The sequence below is a fragment of the Hippocampus guttulatus genome, chromosome 3 (genome assembly GCF_054856545.1).
Source record: "Hippocampus guttulatus isolate MCC_2025c chromosome 3, RoL_Hgut_1.0, whole genome shotgun sequence".
NCBI classification, from domain to species: domain Eukaryota; kingdom Metazoa; phylum Chordata; class Actinopteri; order Syngnathiformes; family Syngnathidae; genus Hippocampus; species Hippocampus guttulatus.
Window position 1 is genome coordinate 6,284,418 of NC_141263.1, and position 26,713 is coordinate 6,311,130.

Below are 26,713 nucleotides of genomic sequence, written 5' to 3' on the forward strand. Positions count from 1 at the left end.
CGAGTGACGTCATCCCACCATGCTTTCTGGTGGGTGGAGCTACGTGTTTGCTTCTTCCGGTTAAACAACTATTGGCCCCCGAAACGTCAATAGGAACTCCACAAGGACAGTTCATCCTCGTTAAATTTAAGTAAGTCTATTTATCTTTGCTGCTGCTGATGTATTTGCTCAAGACGCGTTTACCGCGTGCTATCATCCAATATTATCACGTAGCAAGCATCAAACGCCGATCGCAGGATCATGCTAAATTTGGATCTCATTCAAACACACGTGCTGACGAACAGTTGCAGGAAGCCGAAGATTCTAGTGCGGCTCCTTCACCAACATTTATATTGATGGGGCATTTTTTTAGCACGCACAAACAGAACCGATTATTACATCTTAATGTTAGCATCCTTTTTTTGTTTTTTGTTTTGCATGTATGCTGTTTTGGAGCAAGATTTTGAGCCAATTGCCTGAACATTATCAACCCTTACTAAGTAAGTATAGTGGTGTATAAGTAAAGTTTACTTTTACACCACTGTAATAAATTCTTAACAGCTTATTTCGTTTTGTCAACTACGCTTGGTAAGGCAGTCTGACAGAAGATCAATCACTGACATTTGAAATTCAGTGAATTCATCTGGAGTAACTGACCAATATTCTGTTCATCGTCCCTGTCAAATCTTCTCCATGTATCGGGTCAATTGGAACTTTCAATCAGTTAAACACTCCGATTTTTAATGTATCTTGTTGCCAGGATACACCTGAAGTCCTTTTCTATTTAGTACAAAATGACTCACTTAGGTGCTTTTTGTAGGCAGTTTTGTGTCGTATGCCAACCTGACTGATAAATGGCTCAGATTGGTGGTTGTGTAATGTGCTGCTACAACCTGGGAAATAAACATTTTCATGTCTAGTGGCCCTTGCTCATAGTAAATTACTGTGTATAGAATCTATCATTCAAGCTCATGTTTTCAGCATTCGCCTGCTCTGGCATTCCCTTAACAATATAGTCTATGTTTCCCTGGCAGGGATCAATCTTTGGTTAAAAATGTGGTGACCTACTGCCTTGGTTCTCAAACATTTTTGGCTTGTGCACCCCCAAATGTTTTTGTCATACCTTGAGTGCCCCATCTCTCTACGTGTTGTTGGTTCTCCAAAAGTCGAACATAACACTCCTGATTATCAAATTGAAAAATTTAGTTTCTTTTCCATTAAGCACAATTATATAAATTTACAAACACCAAACTTGTTTTTGTTGTATAAAACTCTTAGAACATCCATCTTTCCATTATGTGAATGCTTTATCCTCACGAGGGTCGCAGGCAGGTGTGCTGGAACCTATGCCAGCTTAATTCCGGCAGTAGGCACGGTACACCCTGATACTAGTTGCCAGCCAATCGCAGAACTACCTCTTTAAACAGGCATACAAACTTTAACCCTCTAGAACAAAACACTGCACAAGAACAATACTCAGGCGCACTATACTGCAGCAGTTATGCTTTCTTTCCATCAGTCATCTAAGTTTTAATGACACACTGACTTGAGTAAGAACAAGAAAACCTTGTTTCGTCTCACAATGGAGAAATTCCCAATTTAAAGCAGCAAAATTATGAAAGCAAGAAAGCAGTAGAACAAAAAGTATAGGAGCTGCTGTAAAGGCAGCCACTCACGTGACGCCATCTTGAAGTCATAATAACATAACAAAATAATACAACACAACACATAAGACACAGGCAGTCATTCAATCTTAACCACTTTTCTGCATACTCTTTGTTGTTCGAAGCAGTTATAGATGAAAGAGGAGAGGATCAAAATGTTCTTTTCACCAGTGGATCAGGGACGTCAGGCTGAAAATATGTCTGCTACAAACAGGTCTGCTACAAGCTAAGTTTTGAAAGCAAACAAGAAGCTGTAGCATCCATTGACGACCCCCCCCCCCCCACCCGATTGGCTCACATCTCCTGTCACATGTAAATCCGCTTCAATTCCAAGCTGCGACTCCCAGTTCCACATACGCATCGGCGCTCTGTGCTGACGCTCCTTTCGTCTCATCACAATGTGACAAAACAAAACACAACAACAACAAAAAAAGCAAGAATCTTGAGAGCACTTGACGACGGCTGCTTACTCGGGCGCCATCTTGGCCTATATCTAAATCACACACGGCTGTTGTGATTTTGCCACAGTTTCTTGACCCGGGCAAAAAAAATTATTATTATTAAAAATTATATTCATGTACCCCCTGCGATGTGATTATGTACCCTGAGGGGTACGCGTACCCCTGCTTGGGAAACACTGCCATATTGGATATCCATTTTATACCAGAAATATTAACGCAACATGGTTTAAGCTTGTCCACCTAATATGGAAGATTGCAGTCCAACATATCACCCCTGAGCTTGATTTTTTTTCTTTTTTATTTATTGTTTGGGTGATGTACTCATAGTTAGCATATTTTCCATTCCAAAACTAAAAATTGGTTAATGTCTTGCGATAAATTATATATTGCATAACCCGTGACTCATCATTGCTGTTGCCTTCTCCTCAGGTCAAATTAAGGATGGTGATTTTCCGTGTGCCCACTCCCTCCTGCCGACTGTTTCAGAAAACAGCGCGGATAATGCAGAAATTATGGAATTTCAATTTGCACTCTCAGACAGCTGGCCTTTGTGCCTTTTCTGGTGTTTCAACTGAAAAGCCTCCTCACATGCCTGTGATGCTTGAAGAGGTGCTTCAACACTTGAACATCCACCCAGGTCAAGTAAGTTTTTTATTTTTTATGATTTGTCACCCAATCTTGTGCTCCATTGCATTCTTCAAATTATGATGGAGCTAGCCTGTAGATGGTGAATAGCGCTAATGAATTGGTTTCTCTGAACACATACCCCGATCCCAGAAAAGCTGGCAAACATCACTGCTTCTGAGACAGTAAGGTCATATCCTAAAGATTTGCACAAGGATGGAGTTAAGCTCTTTTGCACAAGCTGCAACAAGGTGCTGGATCACCGATGCAGCTCAACGATAAAAGATCGTTTTTCCTTTGCTTCTCATTTGAGAAGTGTAACACCAAGAGCTGTTTTAAAAAATGTCACAAAACTCTAAGATTCACAATCGACATTAAAACCGAGAGAAAAAAAACGTGCTGTCATATTGCAATTGTTTTTTTGTTTTTTTATGTATTCTAGACTTGTGCTACTTATGTATAGGCTACACACAAATACAGTCAGTAGTTTGTCACTACTTCTATTGTGATTGATGGTCTCAGATTTATCTTGAATTTCAATATTGATATATTTTTCTGCTGTATGAATTGTATTCAAGTGGGTGGTTACCACTTTTTAAAATCTTTGCTTTCATATCATTTGTTCTGTCTCAGTCCGATAGTTTTGTGAAATGTTTTGCACTTCATAAGTAATTCAAATAAATCTGCCCAAGAGGGACAAAGAGAATATAAGATAAGATAAGAAAACCTTTATTAGTCTCGCAATGGAGAAATTCCCGATTCACAGCAGCAAAGTTATGAAAGGAAGAAGTAGAACAAAAAAATATAGGAGCTGCTGGAAAGGCAGCCACTCACGCGGCGCCATTTTGAAGTCAAAATAACACAACACAACACATAGGACACAGACAGTCGTGCAATCTTCACCACTTTTCTGCATACACTTTGTTGTCTGAAGCAGTTGTAGATGAAAGAGGAGAGGATCAAAGTGTCCTTTCACCAGTGGATCAGAGACGTCATGCTGAAAATGTGCACACGTCTGCTACAAGCTAAGTTTTGAAAGCAAACACGAAGCTGTAGCGTCCATTGACGAAAAAGAGATTGGCTCACATCTCCTGTCCCATGCCAATGCACTTCAATTCCAAGCCGCGACTCCCAGTTCCACATCCGCATCGGCGCTCCGCGCTAACGCTCCTTTCTTCTCATCGTCGGCTCCTCAAGCCTTACATCCATCCAGCCGCAGACCGTTCAACAGCACCGATCTCTCCGCTGAACAAAGTGGGGCTGTGAAAAATGCTGCCCATAACAGGCGCAAGACACAAGCGCCCCGGGACTGTCCAGCAACGACAGTCAAATGGCGCCGACATTCCTCCCAGGCAAAAACAGTGCTGGTATACCCATGCTGCCGAGAAGGCGCAACCACCAAGCACAGAGTTTCCTCCTTGATGAATGTCGTGGCCAAAAAAATGCTGAAAAAAGTCCACATCAGGTCCACACGACGTAACAACAAACACAAAGTGACAAAACAAACCAAAAAACAACAAAAAAAGCAAGGCTCATGAGAGCACTTGCCGACGGCTGCCTACTCGGGTGCCATCTTGACTTCAATGTTCAATATAGAACTGCAAAGTGTTTTGGTTTTTAATTTGCTTTATAGCTGGTCATTTTAAGTAGCTTTTATTAATACTCGCGGAAAATTTCATGCCGCGCAATCAAGCTTTCCACAGAATGAGGGTTCAATGTAGAATCAGTCCCTTTTCTCTGCAGATTCTTGGGGGGGACTACATACTGTCATAAATAAGCTTGCTGGTGTCAAGTTACGCACGAAGCAGGAAAAGGAACTGCTTCGTACGTAACAGAGCAAACGAGAATGAGTGGATCCCCGAAATAGCAGACACTGAAAAAGGACTGTCTCACAAAATAATATTTATTACAAACCAAAATAACACCGTCTAATTGAAAAACAGAAAGCGCTGGTTACTAACGAAAACCAGGAAATAATATAACGAGACAACGAAAAACGCTTGCAAAAAACGGCAAGGGAATCGATTAGGCAAATACGATAATCTTAACAATGGGATGTCGAAGAATGTAAAGAACAGCAATAGTACACGAGTAGCGCTTTCTAAAATACATGGGCAACAGCAGTGGCACGGCATGCAATACTCCGGCAGTGAGTCGACCTCCGGAGCGCCTAGATATAGCAGGTGCAATCACTGACAAATAGGCAGCAGGTGTGCAGGCGGCAAAAATGAACGCCTGCCACCTGCTGCCAAATACGGAACATGACAGCTGGTGACCAGTCCTGGGTGTACCCCTGCCACTCACCCAAAGAAAGCTGGGATAGACTCCATATCACCCTTATTATTGTGGCTACAGTGAAGATGCAGGGCCTGAAGTAATTGTGAAGTCCAACCCATGTAACAGATTGCTAACACCAGCTGCTCGTGCTTGGTGCCACCTAGCTAATTGCCAACTGTCGGCTCTAACAGTGGTTTATTGTAACTGTACTGTAATTTTTCAGGGCAGTCCTTGTTAACTTATTTTTACGTGCGGGAGCGTATAAAGTAGTTTTATTGTTTTGATGTTACAGGGATTAACATTAGTAGAGCAGTTAAGATGACCAAAATCTTACTTACTGTAAAACCTCACCTCTACAGTTAATAAATGTTTTATGATGGCCATAGTTTGATCTGTCAGGGGCCTTTGGACTGTGACTGATTCTCAGTAGGATGCGGCGCATCACAGCATCACAGGGCTGGAAAAAAAATACATCGACCAAGTCGGTTGTGTCCATCACAAAAATTGGTCAAAACAAAAATACATGTTTCGAAACATGTTTTTAATAAAAAAATAATAATAATGCGCCACCCGGAACCAATGTTTAGCCTCATTCATGTTCCGGCACGGACAGTTGTTGCTGATGGACGCATGCTTCTCGCCGCACACCTACAATGCTATGTTGTCAAGGTTTTGTGCTCCATGGGTCATTCCATGCCAAATCACTCAAAAAAATCTGAAAAATTAATCTAGGTGGATTTTGATTTTAATTAAACTTGATGCCCCTTTTTGCCCAAAAATGTCAAAATTAGCCAGGCCACAGCTCCCTCCACTGAATGGTTGTGAAGCCTCTCGAGTTCACTTATCAGAGCATAGTTTACTGCCTTTGTCTCATTGCAAAAGCGCTGAGCTATGAGTAAAAAGTGACATGATGATTGTGAGAAAATGTGAACGAAAAATAAAGAGCAGGCCAGCGGTTCAGTCGCAGCTGGATCTTTAATTGTATTATAGCAAATTAGATTATGTATGGCAATGTCAAGGCCCGGGGCCAGATCCGGCCCGCCAGGTCATTTTATATGGCCCGCAAAAGCAAATCATGTGTGTCAACTTGCTAAAATCTGTTCCGAAATGTCAAATCATCATGTGTAATCAATAACGTTGAGGTTTTGCTACCCTGTTTACACTTACTTGAACAATAATTTGAACAAACTATTATAATTATATTATATAATTATATATTTTGTATATATTATAATTTGTATAATTATAATATTAATAATTATAATATTAAAAATATTATAATTTTGTTGTTCTACTTCTTCCTTTCATAACTTTGCTGCTGTGAATTGGGAATTTCTCCATTGCGAGACTAATAAAGGTTTTCTTATCTGAATCCACTTGACTGATTTCAAAGGTAGTAGTCTATTAATTTGTTGTGTACAAGCAATCATTTTTGTGGTTTCACTGTCATAACGGCCCTCCGAGGGAAGACGTAACTCCAAATTGGCCCGCGACTAGAATGAGTTTGACACCCCTGATGTATGGTGTTTGGGGTGTCCTGCGATTGGCTGGCAACCAGTTCAGGGTGTCCCCCGCCTACTGCCCGAAGGTAGCTGGGATTGGCTCCAGCACCCCCCGCGACCCTTGTGAGGATAAAGCGGATCAGAAAATGCATGGATGGATGTTGTTTGTGGTAACACGCCATGTTCTGAGTAATTCCATTTCCGAGTTTTGGCATCTGCAACGGTCCACAGTGGCTGTTTGTGATTTATAATAAAAGGTGAGACAAACAATTAAGGTCAGAAGTCATATCCTTGAGAGATGTTGCATGTTATTTTTTTTTTAAGTCCTTGTATCCACAGATTTATGGGAGCAGACTAGGGCTTGCCCCCGCGAGAGAGAACAACAGCATACAATGGTTTATATGAAAGCAAATACCAAAATATTGTTTACTTTTAAGTGAGAATAGTATTAGCATACACCAACCTTGGCCAACTTAAGTGTCATTTGTAGATGTAAGTCTATCACTGTCAAACCATAAAACTGGGCAGTGTGTGTATGTGCGGGAGTGGGGGTGCGCAGGGTGGCGATTACTGGGATTATCGATGGAATAATCGTTAAAATGATCAGATTAGTTTGTGACAGCCTTACTAAAAGCACAATAATAATCGTGATAAAACTGACCATTCATTTATTTCCAGAACTGTTGATGCAAATCACGTTTTGTACCTTATGCTATGGCAGATGATTGCATCTCTCAATATTGTAATATAATGTTTGGTCTGTATCAATTTGTTCCTTTTTTGTTGTTGTTGAGAGAGAGGGCGATTGATTATATCTTTGCTTTTGTTAAATATATGTATAATTTGCACAGATGGGCATGAGTCAAAAGACTTCTGTTGTGGCAAAACACAGAGGAAGTGCTGCCCCACATCTATATATAGATGTACAGTATATCATGTAAATATAAATCTATGCGTATCTATCTGTACAATGCATGGTCAAGACAGGTGGGGGCCACGGGTCATTAAGTTAGTCAGGAATTGCGCCACTGTAATTCTGTTGGCACGACACAGGGTGCTGCGTCGCTCCTGCCTGAACTTTAGCACCTCTAAACTCCTCCGCTGCCCGCCCATTTGCCAACTGTCCAAAGACAGTTTGCCAATCAGATGTTATTAAAACAGTCTGATAGATTTTGTTTTGCTGCACAGTACATGCTGTACACCACGCTCATTTGATACATTCAGAATTGCTGCTTCACCACAGATGTCTGCTCATTCATTCATTCATTCATTCATCATACTGATGTTCCATAAATGATGATGGGGGCTGCCATGTTACATTAAAATGGCTAAAGTGTAAAGCCGTAAAACTCTGCTAGTGTCAATTGGAGAGAGAATGAGATGAGAAATCTGAATTTGAACATAACTGTTAGAAGCAGCTGTGATTAAATTATAGTCTCAATTAATCCTGTAGTAAACCATTCATCGCTATCAGATAGATGCCACTAGATATCATTGTGGACAATGAGAATAATAGCCTGAGTGGCTGTGGAAAAAGAGTCTCTTATATAAAATTACTCATCAGCCAAAGTATGGTAAACTGCTGTTTAATCAAACCATAGATCACACATGTCAAACTCAAGGCCCAGGGGCCATATTCGGCCAGCCACGTCGTTTTATGTGGCCCGCGAAAGTAAATCATGCCTGTCAGCTTCAATGATCCTTGCTAAAATCTGTACCGAAATGTCGAAATGTCATGTGCAATAACGTTGAGATTTTTGTGACCCTGTTCACACTCACTTGAACAAGAATTGAACAAACAACAAATTGAACAAACTAGTAATCCATCAATTTGTTGTGTACAAGTAATTACACGATTTGATGAAATATATGAAATGAAACATTTATTCAGTTTCACTGTCCCTCCAAGGGAAGACGTAACTCCAAAGTGGCCCTCGACAAAAATGAGTTTGACACCCCTGCCATAGATTGTATAGCAGTTAGCTATCTCTGCTGCCTTGATTGTGACACGTTTTTTACTTCGTAAATAATTTTCATCAAGAGCTGTTTTGTATGTACACATTTTCAAATTTACCCATTATACTGTACATTATGCAACTGATTGGATTGCTATCCACCACCTTTTCTTTACCAAAACTAGACTTAACCTCAACAAAGGGCTCCCATTTGTTGCTCCAGAATACTAGGGGTGTGCATCAGTCCACAAAAGACGATTGAATATGGTTTTCGATTCATGGACGATTCAATTTTAAAGTGGACAGATTTTATTCGGTTCGACTCAGTGGGATTACCATTCGATATGTGGCTCTGTTCAAGAGTGTGTGATTTACTCTTTCTTTTTAAGAAAGAGAAAAAAATGAATAACCTCAAACTGAGACTGGAATGTGTCAAAATGCATGTTGACCTTTCTGGTAAATCACATCAGCTCTATGACTACCGATGCAAAAACAGTCACACAAGGAAAAGAACACTGTGGCTTGGAGGAAACCCGGTATGTTCAAGCGCCACTTGGCTGCATCAAGCACAGATTGAATCTGTCAATCAAGTTAAATATAGCGAAATGTGCTGCCAATGTCTGAAAGCTTGGTGCCAGTCACAGGCCACACGTTGTCCAACAGGATAATCACCTAAATCACACAGCTAAAACACTAAACAAGGCTAAGAACAAAACTTTGGTATATTTTGAATTCATCCTCTTCGAGCTATGATCCAAATCCAGTCATGCAGTCTATAATCTCATTTTCGTTCAACGTCATCAAAAGCTGCGTGCGCATCATTATCTCAAAATACCGGGAGACACAATAATGTATGGCTGTGAAGGTTTGTTTTTTTAGCATTAAGTTGTTCTGGTTTTGGAAAAGCTTCAAACAATGTCAGCATGCCCTACTGTTGAGTGCAGGACTATTCGAATCAGAATACAAATACGATGAGCTTTGGTGCACAGTTGCTACATATAACTCAAGCCTTTAATTACGGTACTTAATATTATTTTTGTGATGATTACCTAGCGTCGTGTTCCTCTGGGCATCCTAGAAAACTTCAGCAAATTAAAATTAGACCTTCAATGCTGTCCAACCGAGATCATCGTCTCAACAATTTGACGCAATTCTCAGTTCCCTTTTGTATAATATAACAAGCAAGAAAACAAGCTAGGTAGTTGATGGCTGTCTCACAAAAGAGGCAGCAATTGCCTGCTGTGTTGGGACACAGTGCTTTTGTCATAAATAACAACGCATGGCTTCCTCAGTCTGCCTGACCCAGGTAAATTCATTTCGCCACTGCTTGTCAAAGCAATTGGCATTTTTTTTGTGTGTTTTTGAGACGATATGGAAAGAGGAGTAAAAAAACAACAATGTTTTAACCATTTACACATTGGGTTTTTGTTGTTCTGCTTCTGATTGGAAACACTCGCTGAGGTGCGGTCGCGTTTTACAAAAGTGGCGAATTTTCCCTTCCGTATCTGCAGAGCTAAAAATCCGACATGTTACTTTGACATGAAAGAAACGTTTATTTGACAGTCGGCTTGTGATAAATTTAATTGTAAGTTTTCCAGGTCACTCCTAGCGCAAATGGTCTAACCTAAGGCTTAAGTTAGTTTGGTTGAGCTAATGCCAATTCATTCGCTTATTGTGTGTATTATCAAATATTAAAAGTAAATTTAGACACATGTAGGAATTATAACATCTGTAGGCATCTGCTATTTATTTGGATGATGGGATGAAATGTGTCAATAATTTCTTTCATATCACACAGGGGTCTCATGCTATACTGAACTGCAGTGATGGAATCGGAATGTAAAATCATCCTCTCTGTCAGCTCTGAGGATTAAATAAACTTTACACCATAACTGCACAAGGGATAGGAGTCCCTTCTAGAGTCTATCTTTTTCAAACATTGTTGCTTTTATTTTGTTTATTTTTTTGTGCTTAAAGTGTCATACTTAAAATGTCATGTTGTTTCATACTTTTAAGTGTTCCTCATCCATTGCTCATATTTTGAATGAACATATGTGTATGTTCATTGCACTTGAGCAGGTTGGTTCACAGAAATAAATGCACAACAATTGCCCAAGAAAATGTTTTCGTTCTTGGCTTATTTTGGAATAATGATTGCATTCATTCCACTGTTACCACTTAATCTGTGTGTAATGCATTATCCTTAGTAGATATGAAAGTCTTTTTTATTGGGTAGACATTGTCTATTTTTAACTAAAACTGACTAAAACTACGCAAAAACATTTTTGCGTATTTGTCGACTAAATCTAAACTAAAAGCTTTTTACGTTTTCGTCGACACAAACTAGACTAAAACTATATGAATGACTAAAATGTGACTATAATAAGTGTTTTTGCCCAACAAACTAAGACTAAATCTAAAATGGCTGCCAAAAACAACATTATCTGCAACAAAGCATCGAAGGGATTCAAACAAGCCCAAAAAAAGCCTGCTTAAGTTGATCGAACCTTGCTATTTCAAAACATTATTGTCTAAAAAAAACACCCAGACTTTCAAACAAAATAGACAGTTTCACTGCACGGCTCCCGCAGAACAAGGAAATAGGCTGAGTTTTCCGAAACTTCTCAGACATTTTGAACGTTCAAGAGCAACAATGGATTTGTTCTAAAACTATTTTCACCACTTTAAATTTGTTAATTTTACATAAAAATAACGGATGGAGTGGGACCAAGAGTATTCTTTTGTGGACAAAAATGAATTTGAACATATTTGGAAATATATTTTGTTCGTTTTGCACATAAGCTTTGGGCCACACAGCGGTGATGTGCTGTTTACAAACGATGTGCAGCATTTGTATATGCACTAGTCCACCTTCTGTCTATCCTCCACCTGAGTGGAGTGTGAGTGTGATAGAGAGGTTGACAGAAAAAAGAATGGATGAAGACACCAGGACTATTCGCAGACACTATAAGAAAACTGCTACCTGTCCTTTTACGATACTGAGTTTGAAAACCATACCACTTTGCAAATGCTTTACCTATTTTCTTTTTCACACTCCTTTTTGGATGCCCGAAGTATTGAAAGAAGAGGCTTCTAAATAATTGATTCTTGAAATTCAACACTCCAGCCAAGGATACTAGGGCTGACTGACAGACAGATATTAGGTCTTGGTCTCATAAAGTTACAAGTTTAGTCTGAGGTTATCAGTGGTCAGAGAAGTCCCTCTCCTCCCTTGCCTCATTACTGTCATGAGTAGAACATGTCATTGTGGGATAGTTGGTTGTGGTGTGCTCCGAATACAGTCTAGTACTTCATTATCCAAAAGGTTTCCCCGAGTCTACAGCGTGCCAGGTTGTTCAGTCTTCCTGAGCAGACAAGTCCTTTGCGGGCACTTTGTCCTGCAGTGTTGTTTTAGTCCTTTCATTTACACATTCTTTAGATTGATGTTGATTTAACAGTAGTGAAACAAATACAGGAGGCTTCCACTTATCTAAGCAGGTGGTTTTCATCACATTCTTGGGTTGTATAAACATCTATCCCACCCCTTAAGATGTATTTTCTCACTTTTCTGGTTTTGTGAAGTGTTCAACATCGGGCTTTTAGACTGTAACGATGGCATGCTTTGCAGCGCTCTTTGCAAATATTGTAGTTGTCGTGAACCTAGCTCGATGTTGCTCTTTGTTTGCTTTTGTTTCTGTCGCTTTCTTAGTGAATGTGGCGGCGATGTCTTCAAAGGTGGCAGAAGAAAGGATGTTTTCAGATGAAAGGGCAAGGGAGACATTTAAGCTTGAATGTTGATTCGAGTGAGGCGGTCGGTGTGTTGAGTGACTGTGCATGAGTTGTGGGCAATGGCAACAATTGAATGAATATGCTTTTTCACATTGTCTTTATAGATAATGTGAACAAAAAACAGGGTGCTTCTAAGCTAGGTAGCAGCAGCAAGTACCCGGAAGGCTCGCCACCTTATTCCTGCGCGCTCTGTTCGAGAATGATGTCAAAGTACATTGACGTCACTGATGTCAAGGTACATCTGTGTCAGATCGCACCATCCGTTGGTGTTTGAGCCTAAATTGACTTTACAGCAGATGACTAAGGAGGACACCACTGAAGAAATCCCAAACGAAATATTTTATTTTGTGTCAGAAGTAATTCAACAAAATACATTAAATAAAGCATGAAAAATAATTTATATATCGTAAATTTGACTCAGTAATTGTTTTCCCGAAGTGAAATTGATGACGTGACATCACTTGAAAACAACAATAGCTGGGCTCACTATGGAAAGTGTACCAAGCCAGTCAGAAATCGATTTGGAAGGTGACGTTTCAAACTCATATGAGGGATCCAGGTGTTTAAGAGTTGGAGGAAAGGGGTGTTGTTTTCAAGATATATGTTGGACCATACATGTACGAGCCAGATGCTCAGGGTGCGGAAAATGTTATGCCCAAATGGCCGGACAAGGAGTGGAGATGATACCCATTGAGATTGGAAGAATTGTAAGCTATTTTGACTGCCGTTATTAGTCTAGTGTTATTGTTTGCTTTTCGATTCTGTGCCGCGCTGTAAATTGTGCACGATGGCATTACCTACTTGGTCCATGTCTACTTGGTCTAGCACTGAGAGCACAAGTTATAGTGGGTTGGTGTCCTACATTGTCATTGCTAAGGTAGTTCTGTTGAGTTGTCGGACACTCCGCATATTATATCCGCAGCATTTTTAGTTGTAAACCATTACAGAGGATTCCATCCATGCACTCATATAGTTTGAATGTTTTCATATAAGATTATATCCATGTACACGTATAATACTTTGAATCGAATTGTTCATCAACAACAGCCAGCATTAGTAATTGAATAGTACACCTACTTTTTTTGCAAATCTGGTTGAGAAAACAGAGGTTTTCTAAGTGCTTGTAACAAAGAATGTTCGTCGACACCGGTGTGAAATTCATTTGCTTTGCGAGAATGAAACTGTATTGTTCCAATTTTCTAGTCCATTTACCTATTCTTTTTTTTTTTGCCACTCAAACAACTGTTTGCCTGCATGTGTACAGTGCATCGCCACATAGTGCTCAGGTAGTTCGCTGAATAACTTGATAAAAATGGCAATGAGCGGTTAACGGGGCAATCAACAATGCATTACAATGACTTACTGGCGACTCGGCATACTGTAAATGACTGGCTGGAGTATTTTCGTTGTTAAGCGCATCGCTATGGGTCTAACTATGAACCTGGCTAGGTTGTGTTAAAAAAAAGAAAAACTAACGAAAGTATACTTGAAATATTTTTACCCCTAAGGGTTACTCAAAAGATGGTTGGCCAAATGCACCTTTGTCAGATTGCAATTATTTCTGTGACCACTGGAGGTTTATCTAATATATACTGTGTGTATATACAGGTATATATACATATATACTGTATATATATTGATACACCTCTGTTAATATCTATCTATCTATCTATCTATCTATCTATCTATCTATCTATCTATCTATCTATCTATCTATCTATCTATCTATCTATCTATCTATCTATCTATCTCTAATATATATACAGTATATAATAGATAGATAGCAATAGATATTAACCGAGGTGTATCTACAAGTTTGTCCATATATATTGTAGGGTTTTTGGTGGGGGATTCCTCACAAAAATGGACTCACCTGGATAAACTATGACAAAAGGCCGACTGTGTTGTGTGTGTGTGAGCTTGAGACAGCCTGATGTGTGGCGGAAAGGAGGACAATGAAAAAGCTGCTGGCCATCATAGACAATCTTAGGCATCTCGTGCATAGCACCATCTCCAGATCTCCAGTCAGAGAAGCAGCTTCAATGACAGCCTGCTGTCACTGCCCTGCTTCACTCGCAGGCTATTGCACAGTACCCAGGACCGACCTACCCTCCAACCTATCTATATGTCATATGCAAAACAATGTGAAAATGATTTGGCTGATGTCTGTTTCTTAGCAGAGGTTGTCAAGCAATACCATTCTTCATAATTCTGCACAGAGCAACATTTCTTCCAAATGCCATGCAACTTAATATCAAATATTCAATAAATTGGTCGTGCTACTCTCCTTATTTTTTAATTTTTTTTACAGCCTTTGAACATTAGAGCCAAGTGTTTTTGTCTGACCCCCACAAACTTTGAACAAGCTTTGAAGTCAAGATGGTGCCCCCGAGTAGGCAGTCGTCGGCAAGTGCTCTCATGAGCCTTGCTTTTTTTGTTGTTTTTGTGTTTGTTTTATCACTTTGTGTTTGTTGTTACGTCGTGTGGACCTGATGTGGACTTTTTTCAGCATTTTTTGGCCACGACATTCATCAAGGAGGAGATATGTGCTTGGTGGTTGCGCCTTCTCGGCAGCATGGGTATACCAGCACAGTTTTTGACTGGGAGGAATGTCGGTGCCATTTGACTGTCAGTCGGTGGTCAGTCGCTTGTGTCTTGCGCCTGTTATGGGCAGCATTTTTCACAGCCCTGCTTTGTTCAGCGGAGAGATCGGTGCTGTTGAAAGGTCTGCGGCTGGATGGATGTAAGGCTTGAGGAGCCGACGATGAGAAGAAAGGAGCGTTAGCGCGGAGCGCCGATGCGGATTTGGAACTGGGAGTCGCGGCTTGGAGTTTGAAGCGGATTACGTGGGACAGGAGAAGTGAACTAATCTATTTTCGTCAATGGACGCAACAGCTTCGTGTTTGCTTTCAAAACTTGGCTTGTAGCAGATGTGTGCACATTTTCAGCATGACGTCTCTGACCCACTGGTGAAAGGACACTTTGATCCTCTCCTCTTTCATCTATAAGTGTATGCAGAAAAGTGGTGAAGATTGCACGACTGTCTGTGTCCTATGTGTTGTGTTGTGCTATTTTTGTTATTTTGACTTCAAAATGGCGCCGCAAGAGTGGCTACCTTTCCAGCAGCTCCTATATTTTGTTGTTCTACTTCTTCCTTTCATAACTTTGCTGCTGTGAATTGGGAATTTCTCCATTGCGAGACTAATAAAGGTTTTCTTAAACCCGAATTACATCCAAATTACTGAGGAAACTGCCTTTCCTTTAAAGTGAGCAAACTGCTCTCTGTGACCAGTGAAGTGCAGAGCCTAACGGAAAACTATCTATCTTTTTTTTTTTTTTTTCGATTAAACATCCCAAACTGTCAGCCTGACCCAAAAACTCAATACACCAACCCAGTGTACTTGGCATAAGCTGTTCCCTTTGGTACTCCCGAAAAAAAAAAAACATTAGTTCATATCAAATAAGTAAAATATTACAAGTAAAAATATTTTACTTAATGCTGCAGTAATATGTGTCTTAAATTAAGTGTGACAGACACAACCTTAAACTTCATAGCAACCGAATGAGAAGAGACTCCTGCAGCGTCATCTCAGCAGATTGCTTTAACAGCAACAACTCAAACTAGGATTCTGAACTGTCTGTATCCATAATTGATCTGTGAAACAACAGTAAAGGTAATCATTTTCTGTCTAAAATAGATTTTATTACTTTTGGTCTATTTGCAATATTTACAGCTATTCCTGGTGTGAGCGTGGGTTCGCTAATCAGATACCCTGTGGATAGCTGGATTGGGATGACTCATACCTGCAACACATGCTTCAGGTGGTGTGATTGTGAGGGCCACCTGCATTATCTTAAACTCTCAAGTAAATTTGGGGTCACGATTGCAAAATGCCCAACGTTGTATGCATCGCTGTTTAAAATAAGTTCAGACTCGGACAGCATTTATAGTACATGGTTCAAGGGAACCAATCGGGATTTTTTTGCTCCCATGCTGCCCTCTTCAAATATGCATCACAGTAGTGTATCCAGAAAAAGGTCGGATTTGATTTGGCCGTTGTTAACATCTGGATTTAAAAAAAAAAATCTGCCAATATGGCCTTTGTGTGAGTGAGCTGACTGGGTGCACACTATGTAACATCAAGCCCGACGTCACTGAAATGCGCAGATCAATGACTTAGGGAGAATGCACCCGGGGCATTGCAAAGTGAGGGCTGGCTGTCTTTGTCTTCTTTATCCTTTTCAAGGTCAAAGTGTGGGCTGGAGCTGCTTTCTGCTAACGAAAGACAGACACACTCGACAGGTTACTAATGAATTATAGGGCGAATGGAAAGAGTTTATGGAGCAGGAATTATCGCAACTTCCGATGCATATGTCAGCTCGTTTAACGACGACACTATCAATGAGATTTTGATATAGTCTTTTGAGATTTGCCACCCGCAGAATGGTAGATGGAATTCCCTTTGGTGAAGCGAGGTTATAATGTTAGTTAGGTCCGTTGCTTCAGAAGGATTTGGTATCCAAACTACTATGGTGATGAAGCGACTCCCGAAAATATACAGTATATATTTTTTCAGACGCTCATTTTTGTTTTACCTGGTACAGTATGGTTGAGAACTGGTGCATTATTTTTTTTACATAAGAAGCATGTTGGGCATTTTGGCTCCTGGACACGGCATCATGCCACTATTACGCCTTTGTGTTATTGTTTCCTGAGAATCCTTTGCTACCTTGAAATCCATCCGTCCATCCATTATCTGAGCCGCTAATCCTCACGAGGGTCCCGAGCGTGCTTGAGCCTAGACCAGCTGTCTTCGGGCAGTAGGCGGGGTGTACACTCTGAACTGGTTGCCAGCCAATCACAGGGCGCACATAAACGAACAAAAAACATTCCCATTCACAATCACACACACTGACAATTTAGAGTGTCCAATTAAACTACCATGCATGTTTTTGGAATATGGGAGGAAACTGTAGGACCCGGAGAAAACCCACCCAAGCACACTGAGAACATGCAAGCTCCACACAGGAAGGCTGCAGACCGGATTCAAACACCGGAACACTGTACTGTGAGGTGGACTTACTCACTAGTTTCCACCATCCATTGACATTCTCTCGCTAAAATAATGGCCGGGTTTTTTGTTTATTTTGCTTGTTTTTGTTTTTTTTGGCGGGAGGGGGGGTTGCCTTAATGGCCTTTGGATACAAATTGCCTATATTCTCAGGTTAGCAGATCATGCAAAAATAAATATTATTAATGAATGTAATATAGTCAGTATTTGGTTCAGTTGTTCGTGTTTTATAAAAAAAATAAAGGAAAAGGACATAAGGCATATTTTAGTTCCCGGTATGTGATATATCCATTACTCGGTTCTGACCTTTCGGTGGTATGGAGAGACGGCTGTAATTGCCACAGTATGCCTGCAAACTGAATAAGTTTTGCCAGGGTGTGTATTCTGTTGTGAGTGTTTATTTCAATCAGTAATCAGCCACTTTGATCTGAAGCAGCAATTAAGTGCAAATTCAAGCACCCATAGGCTGACTAATCCTACCAGGGAATTCAGCCAATTCGAAAGAAGGTGTACTAAACAGATTGTGGAGACCAAATTAAAAAATTTTTTCATGGATTTTTTTTCTGACATTTATTTTGGTGAAGCAAGGCTTCAAAGGTCGATGACCGTTTTGAGAATTGGCCATGAAAAAGCAACTTTGAGGGCCAGTTCATTGCTGATTTTAGAGTTGTTATGGCAAATTTCAGTCTCAAATCATGTAAGACTTGTGTGATAGAATAACGCTTTTCATCAGCTTTGGCCTTGAAACCTAACAAACGCTTTTTGATCAGTAAAAGATGCATGCTGATTTCTCAAACATTTATTAGATTACATTAAGGATCACTACAGAAGCAGCATTAGGCAAGCCCGACAGAAATGTGAGACATTGACCTTATCTGTGTGACCAACACAATCTGTGTTATCAGCTTCACCCTGAAAGTGCTGTTATTCCCAGTTAGAGTGCTCCCACTCATTGCTTACTCTGTTTCCTGACTAATTTGCTCGAGAGGAGCATATCTGCTTGACATTACAGGACACTTTTCACCTCTGCAAGTAATGGTAGTTTCCTTGTTTCCATCTTATCTCCTGCTATACTTTTAAGATGATTCGTAACGCAGTGGCTGTACTCAAGGCTTCTTGTTTTATGTCGTCTGCTTGTCATGTGTTCACGTTCACGCTAAATATACTTAAGTTACCTACGCAGTGAATTATAATTAACTGTAATTAGTATATACAGTTATTAACTACAAATAATACTACAATTAAATGTAGATTACACAGGATTACCAGCTCTACTGATCTGATGTAAAGGCCCACTGTTATTCTTTTTTATGATTTATTTATTTCTTTAATGATAACACTTTTGGAAGAACCAGTTTTTTTGTGTCAAGGGTGTAGACTTTTCTCCCTGTTTGCACTGGTCCACGCAACTTGCTTCAATGTGACCTGTCAGCCAATTGCTGCATGCCATGCAGTTCGTAAATATTCAGTGATGGCAAGCTACACATTTGATTTCATCACGTACCAGAGCTGCCACGTTCTGCACCTAAACGAATAACGTTTTGGGATTCCAGAAATGCAGGCAAAGTGCGATAACAAAAAGTATTTATTTACAGAAAAGCGCATCGACAAAGTACAAACAGAAATCGCTGGTCACGAGGAACCAAGAGAAACAAGGCATAAACGAAAGCACTTGCTAAAGGCAAGGTACTAGGGAACACCAAGAATAAACCAACAAAATGTCAAAAGCCAATAACGTGAAGCCGAAGCTTAAGAGTAATAAGTAAAAAAATTTAAATGCAAACTAGAATCTAAGAATGGCGAGAGCGACTCTGGAGAGTGTCGAGAGGTCTAGAAAACAACACTTGAAGCACTACAGCGAGCAAGGTCAATAATACGACAAGACACTAGCCAACTTGGCAGTCCTTAAATACTTGCCAAGTCTTGTTGGGGAAACACCAGCAGGTGTGCTTGCTGGCGGGAGACGCCCTTCACTTCTGCGAGAGCTGAAACACAAGTAAAACGGACAGAACATGACAAAAGCTGCATCATAAACCATGACAATAAACACAATCAATTTACAATTACATTTAGTTCCTGAGTGAGCTTGTCTGGATACCTTTTTGCCGATGTCTTTCACATCGAGAAGTGGATGGACAACACTTGCTATACTTCCTCTGATGGCCGCTGTCTGTTTTCCATCTCAACTATGATGTAGGAGAGAGTTGCGGCAACACTCGTTTTGAAGGAAAATAAAATGAGCATGTTACTCAATGTTTCGCGGAAAGTTTCTATTTCATGGATTTTTTTATATATAGTGTGTTTCTGAGTTAATGATGCCGATCTATGCGTATTTATTGATTTATTTTTCAATATCAGATCGTTTAATTAGCCAGTCAAAGCATGCTTATAGTTAAAAAAGGGATTTAATATTTGTTTGCATATGGTCACATTGCTGCACTTAAACATGTTTGTTCCAAACGAAAAATGTTAGTTATTCTATGTCGTAAGTTGTCTATATTTCTCTCTGATTTCTTGAGCAATGCATCTTTCTCTGTGCATTAAAGACATATCGGTGTCTTCCTTTGCTTAACAAAAAACAACCCCCCCCCAAAAAAACACTCCGTCTCCTGTTTTTCTTGAAATTGGCTGTTCTCGTCACCAACCTTTCTCATCACGGCAGCTTTTGAAAAAGGCATGACTGGGACTGGGTGACAGGCTATCTTTTCCTTCCACTTGGTGTCACTTCAAAATTAGGTTTCACCAAAAGCTGTCATGAGCCTGAGCTATGGCAACCCAAAAGTGATTAAAAAAAAAGAAAACACATACACACACACACAAACACAGAAAAACGGTGAAGGCCGCTCTAACATTAAACTTTTCAAGTTGGGGGCCGCAAAAGGCCCCCGTGCTGTGCGTTTGTGACCGATGATATTGAGTGAAATGGGCAGGTTGCGAAAATTGGTGGAAAGAAGGGAAGAAGAGATGAAAGGAATCTGGAGGAGTCAGACAGGAAGATAAAGGACAGATGGTGAGGAGGCACGTTTGAAAGATTAAAAAAAAGGAAGGATTGGGGATGTTGGGAGGAGAAAAAAAAGGGAGATGGCTCAATTTACCCCAGTCCCATGGGGTAAGGTGCACCACAAAACCTGGATGGAAGAAATCAAATCAAAACCTGGATGGCACAAAATTTCTTGAAATTCAATGAAAAGAAGACAGAGGTGATATTGTTTGGTCCCAGTGGCCCTTGTACATCCCATCCTGTAGACTTGGGCCCCCTGTCTCCTTATCTTAAGTCAACAGTCTCAAACTTGGGCCTTAAACTGGACAGTGATTTCAAACTTGATCGGCAAATTGGTGCCGTTGTCAAATCCAGCTTCTTTCACCTTAGACAGCTGGCCAAAATAAAACCTCTCCTCTCACATGAACACTTTGAGACAGTAATTCATGCCTTTGTCACATCCCGGCTCGATTACTGCAATGCCCTTTACTTTGGAGTCCGCCAGTCCTCCATTAAGCGCCTTCAGCTGGTCCAGAATGCCGCTGGTCGCCTCTTGACTGGTATTCGTAAGAGGGAGCACATAACTCCTACCCTGGCATCCCTTCACTGGCTCCCCATACATTTTAGAGTTATTTTCAAGATCATCTTATTTGTTTTCAAATCTCTGAATAATCTAGCGCCACCTTACCTCTCTGAGCTCATCCGCCCCTACACACCTGCCCGGCGCCTCAGGTCTGTGGACCAGACATTATTAGAAGTACCAAGAACTAAACTGAGGCTCAGAGGGGATCGAGCCTTTTCTGTTCCTGGTCCCTCTCTCTGGAATGACCTCCCACTGAACATTCGGCAAGCCTCCTCGCTGCCCATCTTCAAAACCCTCCTCAAAACTCACTTGTATTCTTTGGCATTCGACTCAGCATGACTTAGATTTGTTCTTGGTTTTTCTGTTTGGTGATTTCGACCGCCTTTATTACCAATTTGTCTTACTGTTTATTGTGCATGTTAAATTGCTCCATGTACAGCACTTTGTATGCAGCGATGGCTGTTTGAAAGTGCTCTATAAATACAGTTGACTTGACTTGACTTGACAAAAGGACTTTTTAAATATTTTTTTTTTAGCCTATATCAACAAAACTGCACATTGAATATGTTTGTTTGCGCTCCAGTTCAAGGCTGTCATTGCGCTTTTGCACAGTTTGAATAGGTCAGTCCAGCCTGAATTTAAAGTCAAGTCAGCCGCCACAATGCTTATTTTCAACTTCAAAATAAGAGCTAATTACGGCATTGATATCCAAGTGCAGTCTTATTTGTTTCCCTGTTAGTTTGAAGTTGACCCTCGCGGCGCATTTCATAGTAGCCTTTGTACAAGCTTTGTGGTGGCATGCTTGACTAGGCTGGCGCCCCACTCATACACCGCTAATGGCGTCATTCGCCGGCGACCGACTATGTCTCAGGAGGGCCGCCAGCAAAACAGTTATCTGCGTGTCGCTGCTCCACAGTTTCACCGTCCTCAAAGTATGTCCTTATGCAGAAGCTGTCCGTGGTGCAAAAAAAAGAAGAAAAAAACAGTGGATAGCTGCCCATAGAGAACTGTGCCAAGCTAGTTGATAACAGGGTCCCGTAACGCCAAGTCAAAGCTGGGCAATTCATTTTTCAAACAAGTCATGCAACTCGATTATGGTAAATATGAATTTAATGTCCATCCATCCATTTTCTGATCCGCTTATCCTCACAAGGGTCTCAGCTGTCTCAGGGCAGGAGGCGGGGGAAACCCTGAACTGGTTGCTAGCCAATTGCAGGGCACACATAGAGATACAGGCGGCCCAGTGGTCCAGTGGTTCGCGCGTCGACCTCACAGTGCAGAGGTCTTCGGCCTTACTGTGTGGAGTTTGCATGTTTGGCTGGCAACCGATTCAGGGTGTCCCCCGCCTACTGTCACAACCCTTGTGAGGATAAAGCGGTTCAAAATATGGATAGATGGATGGACAGACATAGACATACAACCATTCACGCTCACTCTCACACCTAGGGACAATTTAGAGTGTTCCAATAACCTGCCTTGCATGTTTTTGGAATGTGGGAGGGAACCGGAGTACCCAGAGAAAACCGACGGAGGCACATGCAGAACATGCAAACTCCATACAGGAAGGCCGGAGCCGGAATTGAACAGTGCACCTCTGCACAGGGAGGCGGAAGCGCTAACCAGTCGACTACGAGCCGCATGAATTTAACGTCTTTTTTATAAATCAGTAAAATGTAGTTTTAATGAGCTGCCATTCTGTAGCCCTGGAATAATTGTGTTGTTATAGCTAGGAAAAAAAAAGAAATAGAAAAGTTGATTCAGGTATAAAAAAAAAAAAAAGACATATCTACCCATATTAACGATAAACCTTGTCCAAGTCTTTCACTTCATCCATGAGGTTGGTGTATCAGGAAAAACGTGAGCACAAAACAACCACCTCTGGTACTCATTTGAGAACCATGCCGCATTTTTATGTGGACCCCTGAATATATACTCTTATATTACTGGGAGTGGCATTACAGTTCTTGTTTCGAGTACCTTTGGTTAACGTCAAAAACTAAATTATATTGCATCTGTTGGCCTTTAATGTGCTCAACATTTTTAGAAGAGTGCACCTATATTTGGCTTCGGGTTTTGGGAAGGCTACTTCAAAACTGTACACCTATCCCATTCATTTTAAAAGAACTCTCTTTATTTTTGGTCTCAGTTTTTACAAATTTATGTAAGGAGTTACATACTCTGTAAAAGTAATTAAAATTTGTCATTTACATTACTCCAACCACATTTGCTATTATAAACATAGGGATGTCACATGGCTGCTTCTCAGTAGTAAATCTCTCTCTCTCTCTCTCTCTCTCTCTCTCTCTCTCTCTCTCTCTCTCTCTCTCTCTCTCTCTCTCTCTCTCTCTCTCCATATACATACTGTATATATATATATATATATATATATATGTATATATATATATGTGCCTAGCAGCACAAATGAACCAGCTGCTGAGGGATGGGGCTCACCCAGGATGGCTAACCGAGGGGCGAACGATCCTGATCATGAAGGATCTCTCAAAGGGTGCAGTCCCATCCAACTATCGGCCAATAACCTGTCTCTCCACAACATGGAAGCTCATGTCAGGCATCATTGCGGCTAAGATAAGTGGACACATGGATCAATACATGAGCGAAGCACAGAAGGGCATTGGTAGAGATACCAGAGGAGCCAAACATCAGCTCCTGGTTGATAGAACAGTCGCACAAGACTGCAGGTCCCGACATACCAACCTGTGCACAGCCTGGATTGATTACAAGATAGCCTATGACTCGATGCCACATACATGGATCACTGAATGCTTGGAGTTGTATAAGGTGAACAGGACCCTAAGAGCCTTCGTTGCGAACTCGATGAGGATGTGGAAAACCACACTTGAAGCCAATGGCAAGCCACTTACCCAAGTGTCCATCAAATGTGGCATATACCAAGGTGATGCACTCTCCCCACTGCTGTTCTGCACAGGACTGAACCCCCTAAGCCAAGTAATCACCAAGACAGGCTATGGATACCGCCTCAGAAATTGAGCTACGATCAGTCACCTCCTCTACATGGATGACATAAAGCTGTATGCTAAGAGCGAAAGGAACATAGACTCCGTGATCTACACAACCAGGATCTACAGCAGCGACATCGGGATGTCATTCGGGCTTGAGAAATGTAGTCGGATGGTGACTAAGAGAGGAAAGGTAGTCCGCACTGAAGGGGTCTCACTCCCTGAAGGAACAATAGCAGACATTGAGGACAGCTACAAGTACCTCGGTATACCACAAGCCAATGGCAACCTCGAACTGGCAACAAGGAAAGCGGCTTCGGCCATTCACCTCCAGCGAGTGAGGCAAATCCTAAGAAGCCAGCTCAATGGCAAGAATAAGACCCGGGCAATAAACAGCTATGCCCTGCCAGTGATCAGATACCCTGCAGGAATAATAAGGTGGCCAAAGGAAGAGATTCAGACCACGGACGTTAAGACCCGAAAGCTCCTAACCATGCATGGGGGGTTCCATCCCAAATCCAGCACCCTGAGACTGTACGCAAGCCGAAAGGAAGGAGGCCGGGGACTAGTGAGTGTGAGAGCCACTGTCCAGGATGAAACATCCAAGCTCCATGAATACATCAAGGAGAAGGCTCCAACGGATGACGTACTCAGAGAATGTCTCAGACAATGTGGAACAGAGGATGAGGCGCTGGAAGAGGGACCATCATGGGAGGACAAGCCCCTACACGGGATGTACCACCGGACCATAACTGAAGTGGCTGATCTCAAGAAGTCCTATCAGTGGCTAGAGAGGGCTGGCCTGAAGGACAGCACAGAGGCACTCATCCTGGCTGCTCAGGAGCAGGCCCTGAGCACCAGAGCCATTGTGGCCCAGATATACCATACCAGACAAGACCCAAGGTGTAGGTTGTGCAAAGAGGCACCTGAGACAATCCAACACATAACTGCAGGGTGTAAGATGCTGGCAGGGAAAGCCTACATGGAACGCCATAACCAGGTGGCTGGCATAGTCTACCGAAACATCTGTGCGGAGTATGGACTGGAAACCCCAAGGTCAAAATGGGAAACACCTCCGAAGGTGGTGGAGAATGACAGAGCGAAGGTCCTGTGGGACTTCTAGATCCAGACTGACAAGATGGTAATGGCGAACCAACCAGATATCGTGATCATAGATAAAGGGCAGAGGAAAGCCGTTGTAGTGGATGTAGCGGTCCCAAGTGATGGAAACATCAGAAAGAAGGAACACGAGAAACTCGAGAAATACCAAGGGCTCAGAGAGGAGCTGGAGAGAGCCTGGAAGGTAAAAGTGACAGTCGTGCCTGTGGTGGTCGGAGCACTCGGGGCAGTGACCCCCAAACTAGATGAGTGGTTGCAACAGATCCCGGGAACAACATCGGACATCTCAGTCCAGAAATGTGCAGTGCTGGGAACAGCAAGGATACTGCGCAGAACCCTCAAGCTTCCTGGCCTCTGGTAGAGGACCCGAGCTGAATGAGGGACGGACACCACCCGAGGGGTGAGACGAGAATTTATATATATATATATATATGTATATACACACACACACACACTTTGCATTTGTCCACTGTATTATACTGGTATAGTATAGGATGAATATACAATTATATTTTGTATCTCTATGATATGAATAGTAATACAAAAGAATAAGAACAATAACTTAATAGCAATGCTGTCTCAGCCACTACTATATCGGTGGCCATCATCAATATACTGACACTGTATATTAAAATAAAAAGACATAATACATACAGTATCAGTTAATCCATTGATGCCGCTTGACAGTTGACAGAACAATCTTGTAAACATCAAAAAATACACCCAAACTGTTTATGCTAGTAAGGCCTAGGGCAACTTCAGTAATTATCTGACCATATGGGAGCAGGAAGAAGCACCCCTGTCAAGCCCCCGTCCCTGAAGCCACCTTCACTACCCCCATCTCATCCCCTAGTTCCTTTCATTCGTGACTGCATTGTCACTCCAGTCTTCAAACGACTGGACGCATCTTCCTAAATGCCTCTAGATGTGTTTTCCCTATTACCATGTCTTCCACCATGAAACCTTCATTTAGCTTGACTCCTCTTTGCTCTCCCTAATGGACTTGGCCCTGTTCTTCTTTTGTCTTCCTTTAGTGCCATGAAATTCACCTTCAGGAGAGAAAGCCATCTTTTCCGATGCTTCTTTACATTTTGTGAATATAGTTAGATGATTCTGCCTCCTCTTTTCTTTTCTGTCTTCTCTTGAGCTTTATGTAGTTTGCATTGTTGCCCTGGCACACTGTATTGACAGCCATGCCACACTTAAAAGAAATCTTTCATAGCTGGCACCAATGAAGCGCATAATCATTTTGAATAGATGCTCTGCGTCATATTTGACCTTATTTCTTGTTTGCTGTAAAACAAAGTTATCCCTTTGGCATTTCTGTTGCATCCTATGGCCATTTTGTTCAATAATATATGTTCTACAATTTTATTAGGTTCAGATATTGCCAAAATTCCAGAACGTGTAGATGTAGTGTTTTTGTTTTTCTGGTTTCACCGTACAAACAATACAAATTTACCGATACAAATTTAGACAGTAGGACAGTTTTATGATCATTTGTCTGGAATCATTCTTCAGAATCTGTGGCTTTCTCTGTGGGATTTCAGTTTAAAAATGCCTTTCCCATATTTTTTAGTGGGGACTATTTAGTACACATAGGCTGCTACCATTACAAACACATGCATCATTAAGTTGGTCTGGTCAAAAAGGTCATCACTAAATGACAACAATATAACTATGCAATACACCTTTGGTAGTTACGTACAGAACCATGGAAACAACATGAA

General features: G+C 41.3%; 1 protein-coding gene across 1 annotated transcript in view; it reads left to right on the top strand.

The window, feature by feature from the left end:
* The first annotated feature begins 69 nt into the window (after positions 1 to 69).
* The window catches only part of mettl15 (methyltransferase 15, mitochondrial 12S rRNA N4-cytidine), a 71,409-nt gene continuing 44,765 nt past the window's right edge, over positions 70 to 26,713 (top strand). The window contains exons 1-2 of the mRNA XM_086107434.1: positions 70 to 130; positions 2,534 to 2,746. Coding sequence (XP_085963560.1) covers positions 2,546 to 2,746 — 201 coding nt within the window. The 5' untranslated portion in view covers positions 70 to 130; positions 2,534 to 2,545. The remainder of the gene's footprint in view (positions 131 to 2,533; positions 2,747 to 26,713) is intronic.